Source organism: Anopheles maculipalpis, chromosome X (genome assembly GCF_943734695.1).
Source record: "Anopheles maculipalpis chromosome X, idAnoMacuDA_375_x, whole genome shotgun sequence".
In the NCBI taxonomy this organism is placed as follows: domain Eukaryota; kingdom Metazoa; phylum Arthropoda; class Insecta; order Diptera; family Culicidae; genus Anopheles; species Anopheles maculipalpis.
The window spans coordinates 8,810,446-8,831,423 of record NC_064870.1 but is presented as its reverse complement, the minus strand read 5'-3'; the positions used below and the strand labels follow the sequence as shown (position 1 = coordinate 8,831,423).

Here is a 20,978-nt window from a genome sequence, read left to right as displayed (position 1 = left end):
CCCAGTACTCACATACGCCTATGAGACATGGACCCTGTCCAAAACGCCGCGTTCGAGGGGAAGATGTTCAGAAGGATCGTTGGCCCCGTGTGTGTGGAAGGACAATGGAGGAGCCGCCACAACGACGAGCTGCATGACGACCTCACCCAGCTCAGAAAGTCCTTTTAGGTCGTCCACACGGACAGAGGAGATGTGGTAGGCCAAGACCACAAAGCGGTTGTAGCTCCTGATACGTAAGTATGTAAGCAAGTATCACAGCACAAGTAGCACAGTTATAACAGAATCAGTTCGTAACCAATTCGAACGTGGTAAAGAGCGTGCGCTACATGTCAGAGCATCAGAAATCCATAAGGAATTCGGATCGCCTTCTACAACAAAGCCAGGCAATGCGCTTACAACGATTTCGGGCACTGTATCCCATCTCGCGCCGAATGCTTTGTGTGAGATAATTCTGGAATACATGATCGTTGTGGGAAGGATGAAAGCAAACTCATATCCTTCTTCTCTTTTCTTGTGCTACACCTCCCGTTCAATCTATTAATATCATAGGGTAATATTATTCCCTATTGGTTGTTAAAATGAATATTAATTTCTGTTTCCTCTCACATCGCTTTGCTATGAGAGTCGCTCCAGATGGGCCACAAATGAGAGCTTCAATTGCGAAATAGAAAATTGAAACAAAAAAAAAAGCAATTCTATAATTTCCTTCAGTGTATAAAAAAATAAAGTAATCAATAAAAAAAAATCAGAAAAAATACTAAATATTTGAAACACACCCATACAAAGTTCGATTGTTTTTTTTTGTTTGTGTTTTGATCTTGTTTTTTTTGTTTTGTTTCATTTTTTTTTGTATATTTTATAGAATATTTATTTCTTTAGTAAAGGTTGTAGTAGTGATAGTTTTGTTAGCAGTAGCAGTAAAAAAATCATTTCATCATTTGATGCCATCAATGACCAGAGGATTGATTTTCGTTTCGATTATTGTTCACCTTCCGCTTCCTTCCGTTTTCTTCGGGTAGATATTATAAAGAATACACACATAAGCATTACTTGGTTCCGGACATCCGAGGACCTATATATCCTATCGTCCCACATATCTATCATTCTCGTTCGCTCGCTCGCTCTCTCCCTCTCTCTTTCTAGCGTTTTTTGTTTCTACATTCCAAAAAAAGCACGTTTTCCCTTCTTTTGCGATCTTCCCTTTTAAAGAAGCAGCAGGGGAAAAACCAGGAACCGGTACCAATGTTGCTTTTTCTTTCCTTCCCAACCAAACCTAAACTGCCTGTCTTGTGCCCGTCTGCTTTCACAGTACGAAACGAAAAAACCCGTGGCACGTGTTTTGCTCAAATTGTTAACTTAAATAATTGCGAAAGCACTGCACATTTGCGTATTTTGAGAAAGGGAAAATATTCAAAAAAAAAACTAAAAGGGGACAAAATAGTAAACACATTACCATGCCGCAACATCAAATAGGTCTTCTGCGCTCATCGCCAATGGTGTTTGGGTGGGAGAAAAAGGACAATAAGGAGGTGGTAAATAAATACATGCCAATACAGCACGCGTGAAATGAATGTGTCATTTTAGTGCTTTTTCTCTCTCTCTTTCTCTCTACACTTTTTTGAATTATTATTGACTGTGTGTATGTTTTTATCCCCTGCTTTTTAATACCATTTGTTTCAGACTTAGTGACAGCAAAACATGTTTTTTAGAAGCAAATAATAAACGTGTAAAAAAATAGTATACTGACAGAAAATGTAAAAAAAAAAAATACTGCAATTTGCATTCACACCAAATGATCACACGGACCTCGCCCGGCGTGTCCTATCTTCAAAAAAAAAATATATATATAAAAATACATTGAGCGATAGTAGACGAAAAAATGTGTAAAAACGCACGCAGGCAACTAAAAATGAAACGAAAAATACTGTCCAACTGAATTTCTTAGATTTGATCTTTTTCTGAGATCTCTTAGTGTTCACAAAACAACCTTTAGATGGTCGTAGGCGCAGCTTTTAGAGGGCTTTTGCGTGCGTTTTGTTGTTTGCTTGCTTTTTCCAACAAATGGTAACAGACACAGAGAGAGCCGTGGCACAACGTGCGTGTGTTGCTTGGTAAGGAGACGAACAGAGCGCTTGACGCAATAAATGCTAACTACATTCGCGGAATGTAGCGTTTGACACATGGACACGCGCTCACCGGCACTAAGAAAAAACCCGAAAATTCACGATCCTCACTTTGCCGGCCCTATTACACTGGCGTATTGAGATTAGTGTTTGAGGAGTAGCAAAAACGCAAAACGTCACAGCTCATTAAATTTCGTTTTTTTGTTCGCAAAAAAATTCGTCACTCGCGCTAATCTAAACTGCTCCGGAAGTTCGTTTGCTTGTCTGTTTTTCATCGCCACAAAATATCGTCCGCGCTAGTAGTTCGTTTAATATTCTCGTTGTTAGTTCCTGTAAATTTTCCTTTCCAAAAGTGTCCGCAGTACCAAATTTGACACCTTTCCCGTTTTTTTTTTTAGAGAGAGCGAGTCCTCGTCTTGTGCTATGAGCACGTCGTTGGTATTTCAACATCGATTTTTTTAGCGTTTTATTTGTTTGCAGCTGTGAGCTTTTCCAAGTAGGCAATAAAAGGGATTTTTGTTTTTAGAAACTGTCTCGGTAGTGAGTTGGCCTATGGCCAACCAAAACTCCCGCTTACATTGCCGCAGTTATTTGTAGATATCTTTAGTCTTGTTTCTGCTGGTAAGTAGCTGATTGGGTGGGTGTTAATTGCTAGTAGTTACAAACTTTAAGCCTGATTTTGCTTCGCTTTTTTTTTTTGAAAACATAACTACCCGCCCTATATGCTATTTTAATGTTACACCTCCGCACGTGGTGTTGTTATGGAATTCTTGTTTTTGTTTTACTTATGGGGAGCGTTGTTGTGTACCCCACATAACTAGCAGAACAGTTCTACTGTTTATTTTTGTTTATCACCTGGTTTTGTTTTCCACAGTTATCAATATATCGATGCTTTCACACAAGGAACACCCAATAGATGGTATGAGTCCCGCCTATCGCAAATATAATATCTCTCTCTCTCTATCGCTTTCTCTCACTCCATCTTCAATTTGTCTTGCAGCAAATACTACTGATTAGTATCATAATTTGACAGAATACACGCGTGAGGACGCAAGTTCGAAAAAACAAAAATAAATCGGCCCTCTTACCAGCGCGCACCAACAAACACAGCAGTCTTTTTCCATTGTATATGTATGAAAAGAAATGCGTGAGAAGCGGGCTTGTACACCTCCACCCTCACCCAATTCGACATTTTCGTCTTGGGGGTTCTCCCAATATTGAGAAACTCATTTGTTTGTGTGTGTTTTTTCGTTTTTTTGTTGTTGTTCTTGTTAAATAATAATTATTATTTCTATAAGTAAATCATCGCACCGCTCATCTCCACCATCTCTACCATCAAATCGTACTACATATGGTTTTACATATCGATCTGTGTGTTTTATCATCATCATCATCATCATCTGTTTGTCTTCTTCTGTTGCTATTGCTTTTCTATTGTTTGTTTCTTTCCTGTCTAATCTACACATTTTACTGTGCTTTACTCTTGTTTTTTTTTGTTTGTTTTTCGCCGCAGGGCCTATCTCTTTTCCCTTCTTTTTTTATAAAATAGAAAAACAAATCAATTATCAACCTTTCCTTCCACCGTTTTTAAAAAAGTGGCTATTTTCCCTGATCGAATGGGACACAAAACAAAGGGTGAGAAGTTTGATTGTTTTTAAATGCGTTTTATAAATGCTTTCCCCACGCACCGGAGCGCGTTCGGACGAGGTAATATAATGAGCGACATTATCGTTTACTTGTTTGTGATGCTCTTTCACGTTTGTTTGCTGTTCTGCCACTGCTAGCTGTCGATCTTCGTTATTTGAAGGAACGTGTTTTTTTAAAGATCTTTTTTACTGTTCCGAAGATCGTCTACAGATGATGATTGTATAAAACATAGGAAGCATTCGAATAAAGTTCCCTCTTTTTCTATGAGAGGCTGCGTGGTATTAGAGTCCGAACAATTTTAAATGTAGCTGGCCGGGATACAGTATTTCTGGACATTCTCACGTGTTTGGCTTTTTTGTGTTTTAAAAGTGCTGCCTGAGAGGTAGGTTGGAACTGATGTAGGAGAAGATGCGGATGCGGGCCAGATATACGAGGGGAAGATGATGGAGGGCGGGGGGGGGGGGGGGGGGCGTAGGCAGCATAAATGTGTATATTTCTTAGGTGCGAAGGAGAAACCCCATCAAATATCAATTCCTGATGGTGTAACGTGTCCGCTTTCAATCGCTTTCTCCTGATTGAACTTCATCGTGTTCGAGATCGTTTCGATCGCTGCTGGTGTTCGGCTGCTGTTGGTGCTTCCAGGATGAACAATTTGGTTGAAGTTCTCGCGTAGTTACTTACTACTACCACTACTACTGGATCCTAATCATCTATCTTGTCATGCTGCTGCTGCTGCTCCACGCCCCACATGTCTGCCCCATTGATGCGCGCACCGAGTTGTGTGTGTGTCTGGTGTGTGTTGTGCTCCAAATTCACCCCCTTGGACATGAGCACCACGACACTGATGTTGTTGTTTTTTGATGCGCTGCCCTAAAATGGTGCCCGCTTAGGCACGCTTCTCCTCCTCGATGGTTTCGCGCGTCGGCAGTGGATTTTTCTCCAGCGTCTCGGCGTGCTTCAGGCGCTTTGTATCGAACGATTCGATACCTTCGATGAACCGCTGGACGCCCTTCTCGGCCTGAATGGCTGCATGGATGATTGGCGGCAAGATAGAGAGGAAAGATTTATATTAATATTTTGTTTAAAGAAAAGTTTAATTTGTTTTATATAGTGACTGGGAACTCGAATCCAGATTCGATTATCGAATCGATGAGGGATTTATAGGCGACAATACACGAAAACAAGTACAGATTAGGATGAGAATCCGGATACCGGAAAAGGATGAATCCCACGGTCTTATATCGGTTCGATCCACGGTCTTATTGAGCCTTTCAATTTTGGTTTGCTCCACTATTAGACACTGTGATCTTATTAACAAATTGGTTTGAAACGCTGCCATTTTATATTGCTCGCGTAAGAGACAAACACCAAAATCTATGAAAAGTTTCTGAATCTTTCCGATTGTTGGGATATGTTTCTGCATTTATTATTTTGCAGAATTAAACTCATTCTCACTCAGATCGAACAGTAACAAATGTACACACAAACCATCAACAAAACGTGCCAATAAAATGGATGCTCAGCATTGCAAGAGCAACAAAAAAAAAACGAAATAAAGAAATTCCACACAGATGTATCATCATGGGAACAGGCTCCGACGGGTATAGGCAAATAACGTTTTTGTATTCGGCTGCAATCAAATCAAACAAGCATCATCGCGCTTCTTGCTGCAGTTGTGGCACGTGGAGTATCGTAAAACAAACTCCATCAAGCACGACACAGAATATGCGAGGTACGCAGCATCGTGCGCCGATGCATATCTTAAACGTGCTTGATTGATTCGCTAAAAGAAAAAATAAAAGAACCAGAGAAACAAGGACAACGGAGCGCGTTGTGCGGTGCGATATCAATGCTGCTGCTGCCGCTGCTGTTTGCACAAGTGCACAATTTAATTGCGTCGCAGCAGCACACGGTGGAAGAAGGAAGCGAAGAAAAAAAAAATGCCTCGTCTATTAATCACCCTAACACACCGATTGGAAAACGCACCAACGCATGTGTGGGCGAGGCGATGACGGCTTTGCAACGGACTGACATACCTTCCGCATCCGGCAGCGGGTTCTTCTCCTTCGTTTCGGCGTGCTTCAGACGGGACGCATCGAATCCCTCAATGCCCTCGATCACGCTACGCTGGGCCTTCTCGCTCTGTACGTCGGCGGCAGTCGGCAGACAGTTCTTCTCCTGCGTGTCTGCCTTGGCCAGCGTCTCCGTGCGGAACGATTCGAGCTCCGACTTGAAGTCGGGCTTGACGCGTGGGTAAGAGGTGGCGGTGGTTTCCTGTCCGGCAGCTTCCATCTTTCCTTTTCCTGCTGGTATGAGGTGTTGGTGGTCTCGAGAGGGGTACTGCTGAGCTTATTAGCACCACTGGCTGCAACTGGAGAACAGTAAAGGTTGGAGAGGTTAGATGTTAAGCTTCCGACAGTAAATGTTGATGCCTTAAAGCAATAAATGTAATCAAAGAGAAATGGAGAAATATTTTATGTCTCAAAAATTAGGCAACGTGCAATCATGACCATATAACGTGAAGGAGATGTTTCAGAGGACTTCGTCTTAGACTTGACGACCTGCTAAGGGTCATGCCGACCATTTTAATGGATCACTAGACTTAGAGATACCACGTAGTTGGATAGTTAAGTCCTCACTACCTTTCTTTAGCTACTTGACTTTAGATCTGCAGAGTCAAACCCAGGACGGCAGAGTTCATCGTACAAAACATGCTGCAAATTTGTAATTTACTGTCAACAAACCCGTTTTGAGCCGTTGCTTAGCAATCCTTCACACCTTATCCTTCTCGGGTTTACAAAACACTTTAAATAGAAACATCAGAGCAAGCGCAGTGTAAAGCAGTCGAAACTCGCCGACAATAAATTCATCTCCAACAAAGATCTCACGCTCTTCGGTCGGAGGATGTTGGTCAAGGTCTACACTCCATCATTCGTGTCGTCGTCGTCTGTTACACCTCACGGTGTGACCTCTCTCGGCACCTTCGGTTGCTCCCTTACGCCTTAAACGACCCTTCATCAGACAACTTTTAAAAATGGAATAATCCAAACGCAAAGCTGTACGCACACGAGCAACACGAGTTCGATTGAAAAAAAAAAAAACACATACCAAGTCGGCACAAACAGACGTCAGCCTTAGCGCTGAACCTGATGCGCACAAAAAAGGCAATGGGTGACGGACTGGCGACGATTACTATATATTACCGGATTGCATTCGTACACCCCAGACCCAGACCAAACCCAAATGCGGTATATCTCGGCCAACGGTTACAAAAAAGGACCAGATTGAAAGGAGGGAAATGGGGGGGGGGGGGGGGGAGGGGGCCCGGAAAGCGCAAAGGGAAGGACAGTGTGTGTGTGTGTGTGTGCGTGAAAGAGAGAGAAATTCGGTCATGCCAGAGGGTGTAATTGGGCGAACGGCAATATGAAGAACTGGCGCGCGGCTCAATCCACAATCGCGTGCGTTTCCGACCGTCGGTAAGGGACGAGAGCGAGGGGGGGGGGGGGGGGAGCAACAACTCAGAGAGCGTCCGTTTCCTTTGATTTATTCCTTATATGGTCATCTGCCAACGGGTGGCATTTCGGCCACCAGTGTATCCACACACAGTTACACAGAAACACACCAAAGACACACGCCGTCACAGATACACCCGTGGCCTCCCTCTTTCTTTCTGACGCCATCTTTCTCCCCTTTCTTCCCCTGCTCCCTTGCGCCATTTTGTGTGACCATCCTCTACCCGCTGGAGGTTAATGTGCGCCTTATAAACCACTGCCACACTGCCGTACAGCGTGCGTGCGTGTGTGTGTGTTTCGTTTTGCGATATATTAAAGTGAATTGGACAGCCCCAGCAACGGGTAAGGGTGGGTTTCTTGTTCTTGTCTGCACCCTCTCTCCCTCTCGTTTCTTACATGCTTTCGAGGTTAAGATTTTTAATGGGGGAGATGAGAGATTTGTTGAGCGTGTTTACCATACATGGCAAATTAGCACACCGAATCTAGCGGTGGTACCGGTGCGACCATAAGCACTAGCTACTACCTAGAGGCCTAGAGGTGTCACCTGGTGGACCTCACATATATGGAGTGATCCAACGTTGGACACCTTCATGATGTATGTACATGTTGTGCGATAAACATTGCACAACTTTTCAGCTCCAAACACTTCTACCAAACAGAAATCCCTTACAGAGCCACACAAGAATCAACCCGTAACGAATTAAAAAAAAGCTGAAACGTAGACATCTCTATTCCCACGAGCAATCAACGAATGTCTTGTGGATAGCTTAATCGCACAGCTTCACGATAACATCTTCAGATTCATAAATAGAGATCCAATAAATCCTAGAATAGCTTAGGATTCTTCAACCACAAGAAGAGGAGTTCATTTGCCGCAAAAAAAAAGAACTTTAAATTGCAAAACACTACTTCCTTCATTCGCAAGTTCGCGTACAATTGCGCCTTCTAATTCCCCAAGGTGAGAGCAAATGAAAAAATAAAAAAAACGCCACGGATTTTTCTTTTTCGCTTAATTTGATTTCCCATTCGATATTGCTGGGCGCGCATCAGAATTCACCTGTCAGTTTCGAGTTTCTTCTTCTACGTGCTTTGGTGTTAACCTTCACCGCCAGGTCTTGCTATTCACCCAGGCTTGCTAAAAGGTATGAAGAAGATACTTACTAGATGACGCTGATGTGCAACTAAGCAAAAAGAAGGGAAAGAAAAAGTCTAGAAATTCTGATGATCCTCCGTCATCAGCCTCCCCAATCCAGCGTTCTTCCTTCAACCATTTTTCCTGATGGAGCGAGCTATATCGGTCTGAACGGCGTGCCGAGCTTCGTGCATAAAAGATGACAAGACATCCATACAAACATATTTTCTTCTACCGCACTGAAGCGCTCCAACTCCAGACGAACCAAAACTCCACTCTTCGCGTCCGAATAAAATATAATTCACGAAGTACAGTGTGTGCTTCAGTGTGGTCTATTCTTCCTACCGAGTTATTTCTTTATTCCTGCACAACGGCCAACACCACGATGTATCAAAGCGGAATCGAACCGGAACAGCTGAACCGGGCTGAACAGGCATGGGTTGCGCGCGCGTGTTGCTTACTTATGCTGGGCTGCACACACGGGCACAGCAAAAAAAAAAAGCCGCTTAATCATCTTCCAACTTTGCCTTCCCATTCCCGTTCGTTTCACATCGTTTTGCATTCTTTTTCTCTCCTGCCCTGTGTGTGTATTTTCGGTACCACCAACACACCAAAGCTCATCTGCTCGGTGGATTTGCTTTATAATCCATAGAGCCGGAATGCGTTAACTGCTGCATGGGTTTTGCGAGCTGGGAACTGGTACGGCACAATGTGCAGCAAAATCTGTCTATTGCGTGGTGCGTGAAGTTCGCACCACCATTCCCAGTGCCGCAGTGCCCGTCGGATCTTCTTCATCGGGCTTTCCAAACTATCGAGATTGCGATCGATTTGCTTGTGTGCCTATTATACGCTTTCCGTTCCTTGACTCGCTGCTCTGATGAGGCGAAAAACAGCCCAATCTTCTTGATGCACATCGCCAACCATCGCCAAATTTTAAGCCTCATTTCGAGCCCTCGTTGAGCATGGAAGAAGCCCCCTCCGGAAGGTGAAAAGAAGAACTGATCATACATTAAGCAACACGGTTCTGTGAGGGGGGGGGGGGGGGGGTGAGTGTGTGTGCCCTCCACAGTAACTTCGGCTGGCGGGAGGCACGTACGCAGGCACTTAAAGCAATCGCAGGGAAAGAGAGTAGGCACCTGGTCTGCTTTACCAGGATGTGTCAATGATTCTCGACGCCCACTTGTGTGCCACGTTGGGCAGATGTAGTGTTGCACATGTGGAGTTTTGAGGCGTGTTTTGAAATTCTACAGCACTTGCCGGGCAGTGCTCATTAATAATACATTCTTCAATCGTTTTATTGGATCCCGCTTCCGTATCGGGACTCTATATCTTGGAAGGTGTCTTTGTTTCCGAAAGTGCATCCGAAAGTTTCTCTTCTGATAGATAGAGGGCGCTACCTAGTTATGAAGATTTTCAAATTTTGAAGATTTCTAAGTGAGATTCTATTCTATGTAAATTCTTCTGATACATCGTGTGTCGGCTATTCAGTTAGGAGAATTTCTAAAGTTGATCGTTGTGTCGTTGCTTAGTTATTCTGGATCTCTTTGATTTTGAAAATGCATCAGAGAGTTCCCCAAATACGATCATGCAACGAAATCATGAATCTTGAATGCTTAAAGCATACACGATGTCTCTGACGACATATACGACGTAGTGTAAACTACAACTCTTGATACGAGATTTTTCTTGGATCACAATTTCCATCGATCCTCTGGAGCTCTGTTTACACAGATATAGGAATAAAATTATACCATTGAAGAAACGAATTAAACGCTCCAGAGGCATAGATCCAATCCATGTAAAAGGAAAAATACATCCACTGAGGGTCAATGGATTCTTTTCATTCCTACAGAAGTAAGATGTACTAAAGAGAAAAATGAAAACTCGTCTATAACTAGGGGCTTTGCAATCAGCTTTTCCCCCGGCAGCAGCGGAAACAGCGAAACTGGACGAATAGAACGAAAATGAAAAACCAGAACTGAAATGCTTATGAAACGAGCAATTCACAACTAATTCACCCGACTCTTTCTCACCCCACACCCTCTCTTCTAGGTGCACGGGGGTGGGGCGAAGTAGTGATGGCGGTGGTAGGTTTCCATGCCGTTTCACTTCGATGCCGTTCCAATTTCGGGACGGCCAATATCGCCTCCATTTTGAGTTAAAATTCATGAACACAGTCATAAAATTCAAACGTTAACGTCAACGATGCAAACCGAATGCCAAACGCACATGAAGTTTCTTGTTCGGTAAAATGCTTCTTTCTTCTTTTTCTTTCCAAGTCGCCCGTGTTTTTTTATCCTTTTTTGTGCTACAAAATAATAATAACAAAAAGAGCTCTTTTAACTGATACACGGCACACACAAAAAAAAAGAAAACTGGCTTCTGCAGCTAATGAGTGTAAGTCCTACACTTGAATACTCGAAGACCCACGCGCGGCCAAGCACAAGAGTGGCACAGTCGATTTTTTTTACGGTTACCACAATAATATTGTACATTTTATGGAGTACAGTTTTTAATGTGTTTTGTTGTATCGCTTCTTGATTTGCTTGTGTTCTTTTTTTCTTTTTGGTCAATATTACAGCGCACAATTAATGAGTCAATGTGGAGTTCGATCAAGGGGCTGGAAGTAAAGACCCAGAAATCCTTATCGCTGGGACATGTTCTGTCCGCGGGGTTGGGCTCTGTGCGTTTGCTTTTGCCGTAGGTTTAATTATGATTGTCAGTTGTTTTCTTTGTTGTTTTGGCTTTAGCTACGCCCTTCCTTGCATGGCTGCATAGGAGAGATATCGTCAGAATGATAAGAGACAGTGCAGGACGGGGAGGGGGTAAAAAGTGGGAAGTAAAATGAAACAAGTCCACGCAACTGCATTCGACTTTATGGGGGATTTTGTTTACTTTGCAAGAATTTGCTATCTCTCGACGTTTTTTTTACCTACTTCCGTTGTGTTCGATTTGTTTGATTTTACACAAAGAAGGCGAATAAAAAAAAAAGACAAGTTAAGTTGAATCACCGTAAATAACGTAGATGCACCGATAGAAAGTTAATGCCAGGGTTGAAATTGTATATATCTGATAAGAGAAAATACTGATGTCGGGGAAGATGTCCGCAGTTGATCGTCAAGTCGGCTAGTTTGTTGGACCTGAAGCAAATAGAAGTCTTCCGGAGGTTAAGCTATCCACGGAGAATATTGTGGATTCTCGGATGGATGTCTGAAGTTGTCTTAGTACTAATGATACACCTACGGCAGCTTTAGACCACCGAAGGTTTGCATGAATTATAGATGAAGACTTCCAAACCGTAATCAAGCCGATCTGCACTAAATAGTAGACATCATGTTCTTCTCTTTGGCACAACAAACTTGCGAGGTCTCGCGTCTGCAATACCTCCACTATCAAGCTGCATTATCGCCCAGATCTCTAGAGAGAACAACGTTATCTTCTTATGAGCATGGAGCAACTAAAAACTTCAATGCGCGAACGAAACCCAGGCAGGGAAACGCACCCAAATCCGGTGATATAGCTACGAAACCCATACTTTATTAACATTTCCTGCCCGGTAGATGGGTTCTCCATCGCTTTTCCGCACAAACGTGCACATCCGGCTGCTGTTCTGCTAGAAATCGCTCAGCCAGCTTCGTCTTACGTTCATCTCATCTTCGACCGTTTTGAAGTGCCTTGCATCCGCGGGAGAACGAACCGAAAGAATGCAGGAAATCAAGCATCGATGAAACATATGCCACACGTATGTGTGCGTGCTGTGCGAAACGGAAACCCCGGCAGATAAAAAGCCGCTGGAATGTCGCCCGACAACAACGACGAATGTGTGGCAAGTGGGTTTGTTTACTGTTTTTTGTTGTTGTGTTGTGTTTTCCATTCCTTTCGTTAGCATTCATGGTACATGGTCCGGGAAACGCCCTTAGGAGTGGAACCCCACCATTACACACACACACACACATGTGGCCATCGGAAACGCACAGCCGGAGTAAGCAAAAAAAAAGAGAGAAGGGTTTGAATAATGCTGATTGTCACAACGGGCTTGGTTTGACTATCGAGCGATATCGGCGTGGTGTGGAACTCTTGTAACCAAATTAATCGCCAAACAAACATAACCAAAAAAACACCCTCGAAACCGATACGGTCACGTATGCGGGGAATTTTTGTTGGGCCCCTTGGGCCATAATGAATTCGTTGACTCATCATAAACCTGACCCACCACGCCCGAAAACTTCGGCGGTGTGTACGGGTACGGGGGAGAACGGACGCTTCTCGTACCATTCACAGCGAAAGCAAGTATCGTGTCATGAGATGTTTTTGGAACCTAAAATGTCGGTTAAAAACGATCATTAGTCTTCTTTTCTTTTTGGAGACGCAATTGCTCGGGATGTTTTCCGAAATATACTCCAGTTTTTATACGTCGGGATCGGTGTGACTTCTTCAATCCGCTTAGGAGTTCCCAACACTACTCCCTCCACCGTTGCGTTTGTGAGAAATGCACCGGAAATGGACCAGACATGCACACATGTGTGGTACGCTCGTTGAAGAATACTGCAGTACAGAATGCTCACGAACTTTCCTCAGCGCTCGCTTAGCGTGTGGGAGGAGATGAAGAGTATTCGGCCCATTCTGCCTTATGACAGACATCTTCACCAACATGCACCATAAAAGATGTGTGTACGCATCTGCTTCGCACGCATCTGCACGAAGAACCTTCCGATTTTATCCGAAACGAACATCGGAACGATACTGAGAAGGTTTAGCATGGTTTTCTCTGCTCTCGTGGCCCTGAGTCTACTGGTTTGAACCACACTAATTTACAACAGAAATATTTGACAAATGTACCGAACGATCTTACTAACGTTCAATCAATACAGACGATGACGGATCGCTGGAGCTGTGTACAACAGCTATTACCAGAGATACCAATTAGTACTCACTAGGGGGCGCTATAGTGAAAAGGGAAAGTTGCACTGCAATCTCAACTTGCACCAACAAAAACGATGACTTGCCCTAGAGGAGAGACCTCTTGGACCTGTATGTTAAAAGAATAAATAACAAATAACAAATCTCGATGTAATTTTCGCACCACTCTTCAATAACTCGCAAGTCTAGATATATATGACTCATCCCTTTCCCCCTCATTCCCTCGACTTAGCTCTCACTCCCTTTCCGGAGGTATAGCATTGCTGATGAGTCATGTTGCAAATGCATCTGTGTATACAGACACACGCACACGCCGGCGTACGGGGAAGGAAAGACAAAGAAGCGAACCTTTCGAATGTGACGTGTGTGGTGTTGCTGATGGCATGTGTTTCCAGCCGAAGTCCTTCAAGAGGTACACCCATGACATATATTCGAACAGATTTTCGCCCCTTTTTACCCTGTTAGGAACTTTCTTACCATTCCTTTAGGTGTGTGCGCAAAAAATTCTTCCGTTTTTTTTTTATCCGGCCAGCTCACACACTCACACCACAAAACGGGCGCACGCGTGCGCCTACATTTTGTACGGACACAAACACACGGCAACCGTTTAGAAAAGCCGGCTGCGCGAGTGTTTGTGGTTTTGCGAAGAAAAAAAAAAAACTCGTCTACATCCGAAATGAATCAGAATGCCGGCTCGTAAAGGAAAGTGCAAGAAGGGACGGTCCCGGTGGGATGGGCGTGCGGGGTGAAAAATCTAATTGAAAGTGCATTGTAACGCACCCCGAGAGCATCCCCGGAAAAGGGTGTTCGGAATAATAACGATCACCAAAAAAAATGGCGTCTTGGCGAATTGGTCTGACCTATCCTTTGTTCGCCATTGTTTTGTTGCCACCCACTCCCAAGAACCCCAGCGGCACACACTAGACGCACATATCCGAAACGACAGAAAAAAGGTACGCGATTTCCGTACTAATTCGTCAATGTAACATAACCTAATTTAGACACTGCGGTTCGGGTGAGTGTAGGAAACGAAAGAAAGAAAAAAACCGGCTAGAGCCGTCCCATGCAAGTTAGGCCCATTGCAGATACAGGTATGAAGCCCGCAAACGTACAGTGCACGTAACCTTACTTTTTTCGGGTGCTATGGATGCTCGCCAAAAAAAACAAAGGAGGGTCGATATCCTTCCGTTGTTGGTACGCCATATTTCACATAACTTTAATGCGAAACAAAAACACACACTCACAGTCACACACATACACTTGGCACGTACAAGATTCGGAAAATTGGTCGAAATAGGGTTTTTTTTTGAAAATTGGTAGTAGAAAGCTGGAAAATAACTGCATGGAACGCTTGAGGAAGCTGTTGCTAAGATTCACCTTGTCTTTGCGTTTGTTGAGCTAGTTGAAAGTTGGTTGTTCGTCCGGAAACGGTAGGCGATAGGTTCGGGATGCACACAGGAACACGCCAGGGAAGGTAAGAAACGGTAACGGCGACACTGTTTACGGCGTTTGGACCACAAAAAAAGCGAACTACACTGCACGGAAGCACAACTGCAAATGGTAAGCGTCGCGTGCCGAACCGTCCAATACATAGCGGTGACCGGCGTTACTAACACACGCACCCCACCGGACACATCGTGCCGGCATGTGCGTGTGTGTGTGTGCGTTTGCATTGTTCGTTTTCTCCAGCGACGACACGTTCGCTTCGCCCTGTGCGTCCGACGTGCTGCCAGCAGCCCTTTCTTCCCTGCACGTGCGTAATAGTGTTGGGCGAGTTAGACTCGACCCGTTGGTGCAGAAAAGCATATGCGAGTTCGACGGATAAAGAGTAATGTAGGCCCAAAAGTTCCACACGACGAACTCAAATGCAAGCTCCTCAATCGTTTGTGAACATGGCAGAGTAGGACATATAGTTTTAATATAGTTTTAGTAAGAAAAGAAACTTTCTACATAAACATGATTTAAGTTTAGTTTTTTTGTTGGTAATATTAGTAATTTCAAATGAAAATATGGCTCAGTATAAAATGATTTAAATTACAATATGAACAGGATCGTTCAAATTATAAAAAAAGTTAGTGAAACTTTTTTAAATAAATTAATTTTATACACAAAATAGCTTTTGCAACACTAAAAAATAATTTCAAATACAGTCAATATCCGAGTTACGCGGTGCTCCAATACGCGGATTTTCAAGTTTTACACCATGTCAGCATTATACCAAATTAAGTTGTCCACCTGGGATTTGTCAAAAGTCGTTAGAAGCATTCATGAAGAAGACGCATTTTGTCCCTTGAATCTTTATTTAACAAAAAGTGCTGCAAATTATAAAAAATTTGCAAATATCCGTAATAAAAGTGAAATACGAAAGAAATGTGCTATTACATTCGCCGATAAACTCAGCATAATCAAACTGCATGAAGGTGGAAAAAGTTTTGTATTTGATATTTTTATTACTTTGATCATTAATTCCTTATAAAGTACAAATTGAATAGTAAATGTTTCTGAAGCATGGCAAGACTTAAATAAATATGTTGTTAATAAATCAATCAACCAAAAACACTCGTTTCATTGCGTTTAATGCAATAATGCTAGAAAAATACTAATTGTATCCATATCAACGGATAAATTTAATATTTGAAACAAGAACTCGACCCCTGGATACGAAGTATAAACTATATGTCAGGCAGTATTCGAGTTATGGGGATTTTTCCGGTCTCCATTATCCACGTAAGTCGGGAAGTAACTGCAAATTTCCTCATTTTAATAATGATTTATTTAAATAATATTTTATGACCTACGCATCTACCGTTATTTTTCACATAAGCTTGTATGATAGGAATTCCGTACAAATTGTAGGCCTTTATTACTCTTTAGCCAGTTGACCAGTTGCTTTGATGCTCTTATTCGTCTATAAATACCGTTGCACCCATAGTCGTTGAAGCCCGAGCTGCATATGCTTTGCTGCTCCATCTGTTCGACCCGAAGCTTGTTGCACACGCGGGTCTCGAACTCGATTCCCATAGGAACGAACTCGACTCCAGGGTCGATCCGTACAAAGAGTCGTATGACCCATCACTAGGGCGTTTGTTGTGTGAGTGTGGGTGCGTCTAGGTTTGTTCGGTGCGTGATCGTTGCGTTGTGTGCATGCAATAATATATCGCCCTAGCCTTTGGATAGAGGTGCGTACTTCGACTTTCGGAAGCTGAACAAACATGGCGACCGTTTGGAACTCCGGTGGGAGGACGTGGGGCCGGGCTGGGAAGGGCCGATCGTGTGTAAATTGGAAGTTTGATGCTGGAAATGTTCAAACCGCAAGCAATCGCAAGACATTCGCGTACCATTCCTTCCTTTTTGTTGTTGTTTCTGTCTGGTTTTGGTTAATGTGTATTTCAGTTTTCCAAAAACGGTCAAACACGGCAACGCATAAAAACCGGCTAACCATGATGATAATGATGGAAGGAGAAGACAGCACCAAATACGAGATATCTTAGCGAAAGAAAACATTTTAGGGTACACCACCACCCTAAGGATTGTGGTGGGGAGGGGGGTTGAATGCAAAAGACCCTGGTGCGACATCGGTGAGGCATCGTTTTTACCCAGCGCAGGCCCATACTCTGGTAGATCTGGTCTCCTTCATTGTTTTGATTATGGCAGCTTCCCTTCTTGGACGTGCGCGCTTGTATCGGTTTTCGGACACCGACGCGACACACACATGTTTCACATTCATTAACAAGTTCAATGCACCCGCTACTGCACATTTATTTTCTTTCTCGGAGGGCTCGCTTCTGTCGGAGTGCGCTGAAGAATGTGCTCTAAACTGTAAGTTGAAGTACGATTAGCTAAATGTATGACCAAAACCCTGGCAGCTCACTGGCTGGCGACCAGATGTGCTTTGTTTTTTTTTTCCAGGTCATCAACAAGCAGACCCAGCCGGTTTAAAAGCAATGCAAAAGAGGGGCTTACAACAGCTTTGATAGGTTGAGTCATATAGGATGTGTAGTAGGAGGTGGAATAAAATTATAGCTAATAAAGTACTAATCCTAAATGTGACTGAAATCGTCATCTTATCACAACCTACCGCATGTTTGCCGGCAAGTCAAATTTTAGGGTGTTTCGTGAACACACCGGGAGCACAAGACAATCGTGGGATGATGTTGGAGAGGAAGGGGGGGGGGGGGGGGGTTGCAAACAAGGGGCGAGAAGTGAATGTGCATTCAAGAAGCGCATGTGGCAAACCTTGGTGCTCGTCTTCACCCTATTCTTTCGCTACACTCGCGTTAACCGCTCCTCTCCCAAGGTCCATACCTCCATGACGGCCGACGGTACTGTGAGATTCGCTTTCTTCTTCATCCCTGCTTACAGAGGGGAAGAGGGTGGGGGCAGGTTGACGAGCGAAAAGGGTTTGCCTAAGGTTGCCGGTGCATTCATGCGCAAACTATAGCAGCAAACCATCCTTCAGTAACGAACGATACGAATGGATGGGTACTCGGTTTTTTCGGTGGTGATTTCATTCTTCAACCCGCAGTTCGTAGTTGACTGACCGTTATTACCTTTCCTTCCCGTTTACGCTACAATGCAACCTGGGCCAACCCATCTCACCACCAAACCCCAGGCCAACACGGGGGTTGAACAAACGTCGGTTGTACGATGATTGAATTATTGATTGTAATGGGTGCTCGGGCCTTCTGCTTGGAACTCCTGGTTCCTGATGGTTTCTCCACAGCCTAACCTTCACATGCTATAAATTGAACAGTTGGATAAGTTTCCGTTTGTTCGCTTTTACTCTTTAGTTTGGTGCGTTGTGAGTGAATGTGATAATGCACTAGGAAGCAACGTGTCTTTGCCATGCTTGACTATACAGTTCTAGTTTGAGAGCATTTACTGGACGGGGATGAAGAAGGCCAGGAACAATATATCAATTCTACCCCAATGCTATAGTATAAATCACTAAATTAGGAAAAACATTTCAAGAAACCGATACACCTGTTAAGGCAATTTCTGATCATCATTTGTTCGGTCAGATAAGTCAAACAAGGGACAATTATCGCATATAAAGTATAATCCCGTCTAGGTAATGTTTCCAACCGCATGGATATATCCTTCAATTCTCACCACGTACAATATGTTGCTGAAGGCTGTCTGAGGCTCTCCCATCCATAGCTCTCGATCTAGGACGATTGGTTTGTAAAAAGGCATCAGACCTCAGTATCGTTAGGTCCGCAAACAGCAGTATCAATATTGTAACATCCGAAAAGGAAACAAAGGTCATTCTGATGCACATTGGTTGGCCTGTAAATGCGGGCTGTACAAAAAACTATTCTAACCACCTTATATAGGTTCCTTGTGGTGTTCCGCCGTCGGAGGAAATATCCGATGGTATGGATGCATATCGATTGGCTCACAAAATCTGTGCGCTTTCAGTACCATATTCGAAACAGATGTTTGCCTTGGGGTTAGAAGTGCATCTTTCCATAGCGGTTTGCTAGAGATCACACCACCAAGCTCAAACTGATACTTTTGGTGATTCATTAGGACACCTGAAAAAACAACCCGTCATGATGCTTTATTTAATTGTATTTTAGTAAGACTGCCAGGCTGTCTTTCTTGAAATAAAAAATAAAATATTTAGTAGCTTTTCATTCCTGATTCTCGTAATCTAGCAACGTGCATCATAAACTGTCCTTGACTGTAATCGAAATGAGCATTTTGAAAAACAGGGCTTCGCAAAGCAGCAACCTGTCAAACTTTGACGTTTAGGCTTGAATCTTTAGGAACATAAAGCGTAAGAAAACGCATCACCCCTCACGAAAACAATTTAAAAACTTAAATATTTTAACAAATGAACGCATTGACTTATCTTCAAAACGACTTTTCGTGTAAGAAAGGTAAAAAATCAAAATTTAAATTAGCAAATGCAGATGTGAACGTCAGCCAGCGAATGTTGCTATGTCGACTTTGTCGATGAGACGGCATTTTGACAACTGCTTGCTTGCACATCGACATTGAAAGCTGTCACGCAAGGTGAGCCAAGCCCATGTAGACAAAATACCCGAAAGGGAGGTTAATGCCCAGCTCACCAAAATACCCGAAAGTGAGGTTAATGTGCATCTTTCTTCGGCATCCGATTTTTTCTTCTTCTTTATTTATAAAGACTTTTAGTCTTGGAGACTACATTCGCCTCAAGTCGGCAACCGATGAAGCATGCACATTAGCCACTCTATCGTTCCAACTGCATTCTCACTCTCACGGATGAGTTGTATTTCCCACTATCGTTGCTGTCAACCTAACGGGCGCAAAACACGGCACGAAAAGACGGCAATTATAGTATCAAATTCAGCTGCCGACAGAGCCGCAGCAAATTAACGTACTATTGCGAAGTTGTCAAAGGAAGTGGTGTTAGTGCGGACAGAATTAATGATGGGTTCAAACGTTCCTGTGAATAATTCCGTTTCCTGTTTTGGAATTTCATCCTCTCACGTCCAAAAATAAGTTGGATGAATGTATTTCGAATTCTTAAAAACAATCCACAGCACCAAACACATTTGACTCCGTTGACTAACACGCTGCTTCTAACTCGGGCTCTGTCACGATCAGCTGTTACGTTGTCATTTGAAACGAATTTTAGAAGAAAGGGGATCGATGATGAAATCAGTTTAGGAAATTCCATTTTAGGTTAGGAGTTTAGGGATGCGTAGTTTCTTACTAAATGTAACAATGTCGTTCTATACGTATATACAGGGATAACTTTGACAGTTACATTTTTGTTTATAACTCGTGATCTAATTGGCATAGAAAAACAAGCAATACGTCATTCGACAGCTAAAAGTGTACGGAACAAGCAGCGAAAACATCCCGTGATAAAAAAAATGCCAAAAAAGAGTACATTGTGGAAGCGGATCACATGCATCATGATGATCCGCGCCGGACGCGACAACCGCCGACACGGTTAACACCCAGAACAACCGGTGGCTGGCTTACTGCCCGGCGGACGTGCCACGGGTGCCGCAAACCAAGTTCCCCCAGACGGTGATGGTGTTTTCCTGCGTGTCATCGGAAGGGGACGTGATGCCGCCCCACTTTTTCGAGCAGGGGCTGAGGCTGAACGCGCACGGGTACATTTCCATGCTGGACACCGTCGTAACGCCTTGGATCACGATAGTGGTCAACGGCAGACCGTACGAGTTCCAGCAGGATTCCGCTCCGTGCCATACAGCCTGCAAAACGATAAAGTGGTTGGCGGCCAATTTTAACGACTTCACCGCGCCGAATGTGTGGCCGCCCAGCACCCCGGATCTTAATCCAATGGATTATTTCGTGTGGAGCGCGGTGGAACGGAACAGCAACAGAACCTCCAGCAACACCAAGGCGGAGCTGATGGCGAAAATTAGGTCCGTTTTCGCGGCCCTACCCCGCGAAACTGTCGCCAGGGCTTGTTCCCGGTTCCGGAGACGGGTGGCGGCTTCTATTGTGAAGACGATTCGACAGATCGCACGCCGTAATTGATGTACGTAACCAAGAAGTCAACTGTGTTTTGTACTGTGGATTATTTTTTAGAATTCGAAATACATTCATCCAACTTATTTTTAGACGTGAGAGGATGAAATTCCGGAACAGGAAACCATCATTAATTCTGTCCGCAATAAT

At 43.6% G+C, this 20,978-nt stretch overlaps 3 protein-coding genes across 5 annotated transcripts in view; 1 reads left to right on the top strand and 2 right to left on the bottom strand.

Moving 5' to 3' along the window:
* LOC126560565 (uncharacterized) overlaps nucleotides 1-1,698 on the top strand; it is a 104,030-nt gene extending 102,332 nt beyond the window's left edge. Inside the window, exon 4 of the mRNA XM_050216534.1 lies at nucleotides 1,687-1,698. The gene's annotated coding sequence lies outside the window, so the exon portion shown is untranslated. The remainder of the gene's footprint in view (nucleotides 1-1,686) is intronic.
* Nucleotides 1-20,978, bottom strand: part of LOC126568426 (potassium voltage-gated channel protein Shaker) — a 416,918-nt gene that overhangs the window by 315,752 nt on the left and 80,188 nt on the right. The gene's annotated exons all lie outside the window — the stretch shown is intronic.
* Nucleotides 4,635-6,085, bottom strand: LOC126561337 (thymosin beta). Its single transcript, XM_050217428.1, has 2 exons — nucleotides 5,807-6,085; nucleotides 4,635-4,796 (listed from the first exon to the last, which is right to left on the bottom strand). The coding sequence occupies exons 1-2, from the start codon at nucleotides 6,060-6,062 to the stop codon at nucleotides 4,657-4,659; spliced, it is 396 nt and encodes a 131-aa protein (XP_050073385.1). The 5' UTR covers nucleotides 6,063-6,085; the 3' UTR covers nucleotides 4,635-4,656.

Coding starts and splice junctions, on each gene's coding strand:
- LOC126561337 (XM_050217428.1), bottom strand. CDS start 6,062: ATGGAAGCTGCCGGACAGGAAACCACCGCCACCTCTTACCCACGCGTC. Junction 4,797..5,806: donor CCCGCTGCCGGATGCGGAAG/GTATGTCAGTCC, acceptor TCATCCATGCAG/CCATTCAGGCCGAGAAGGGC.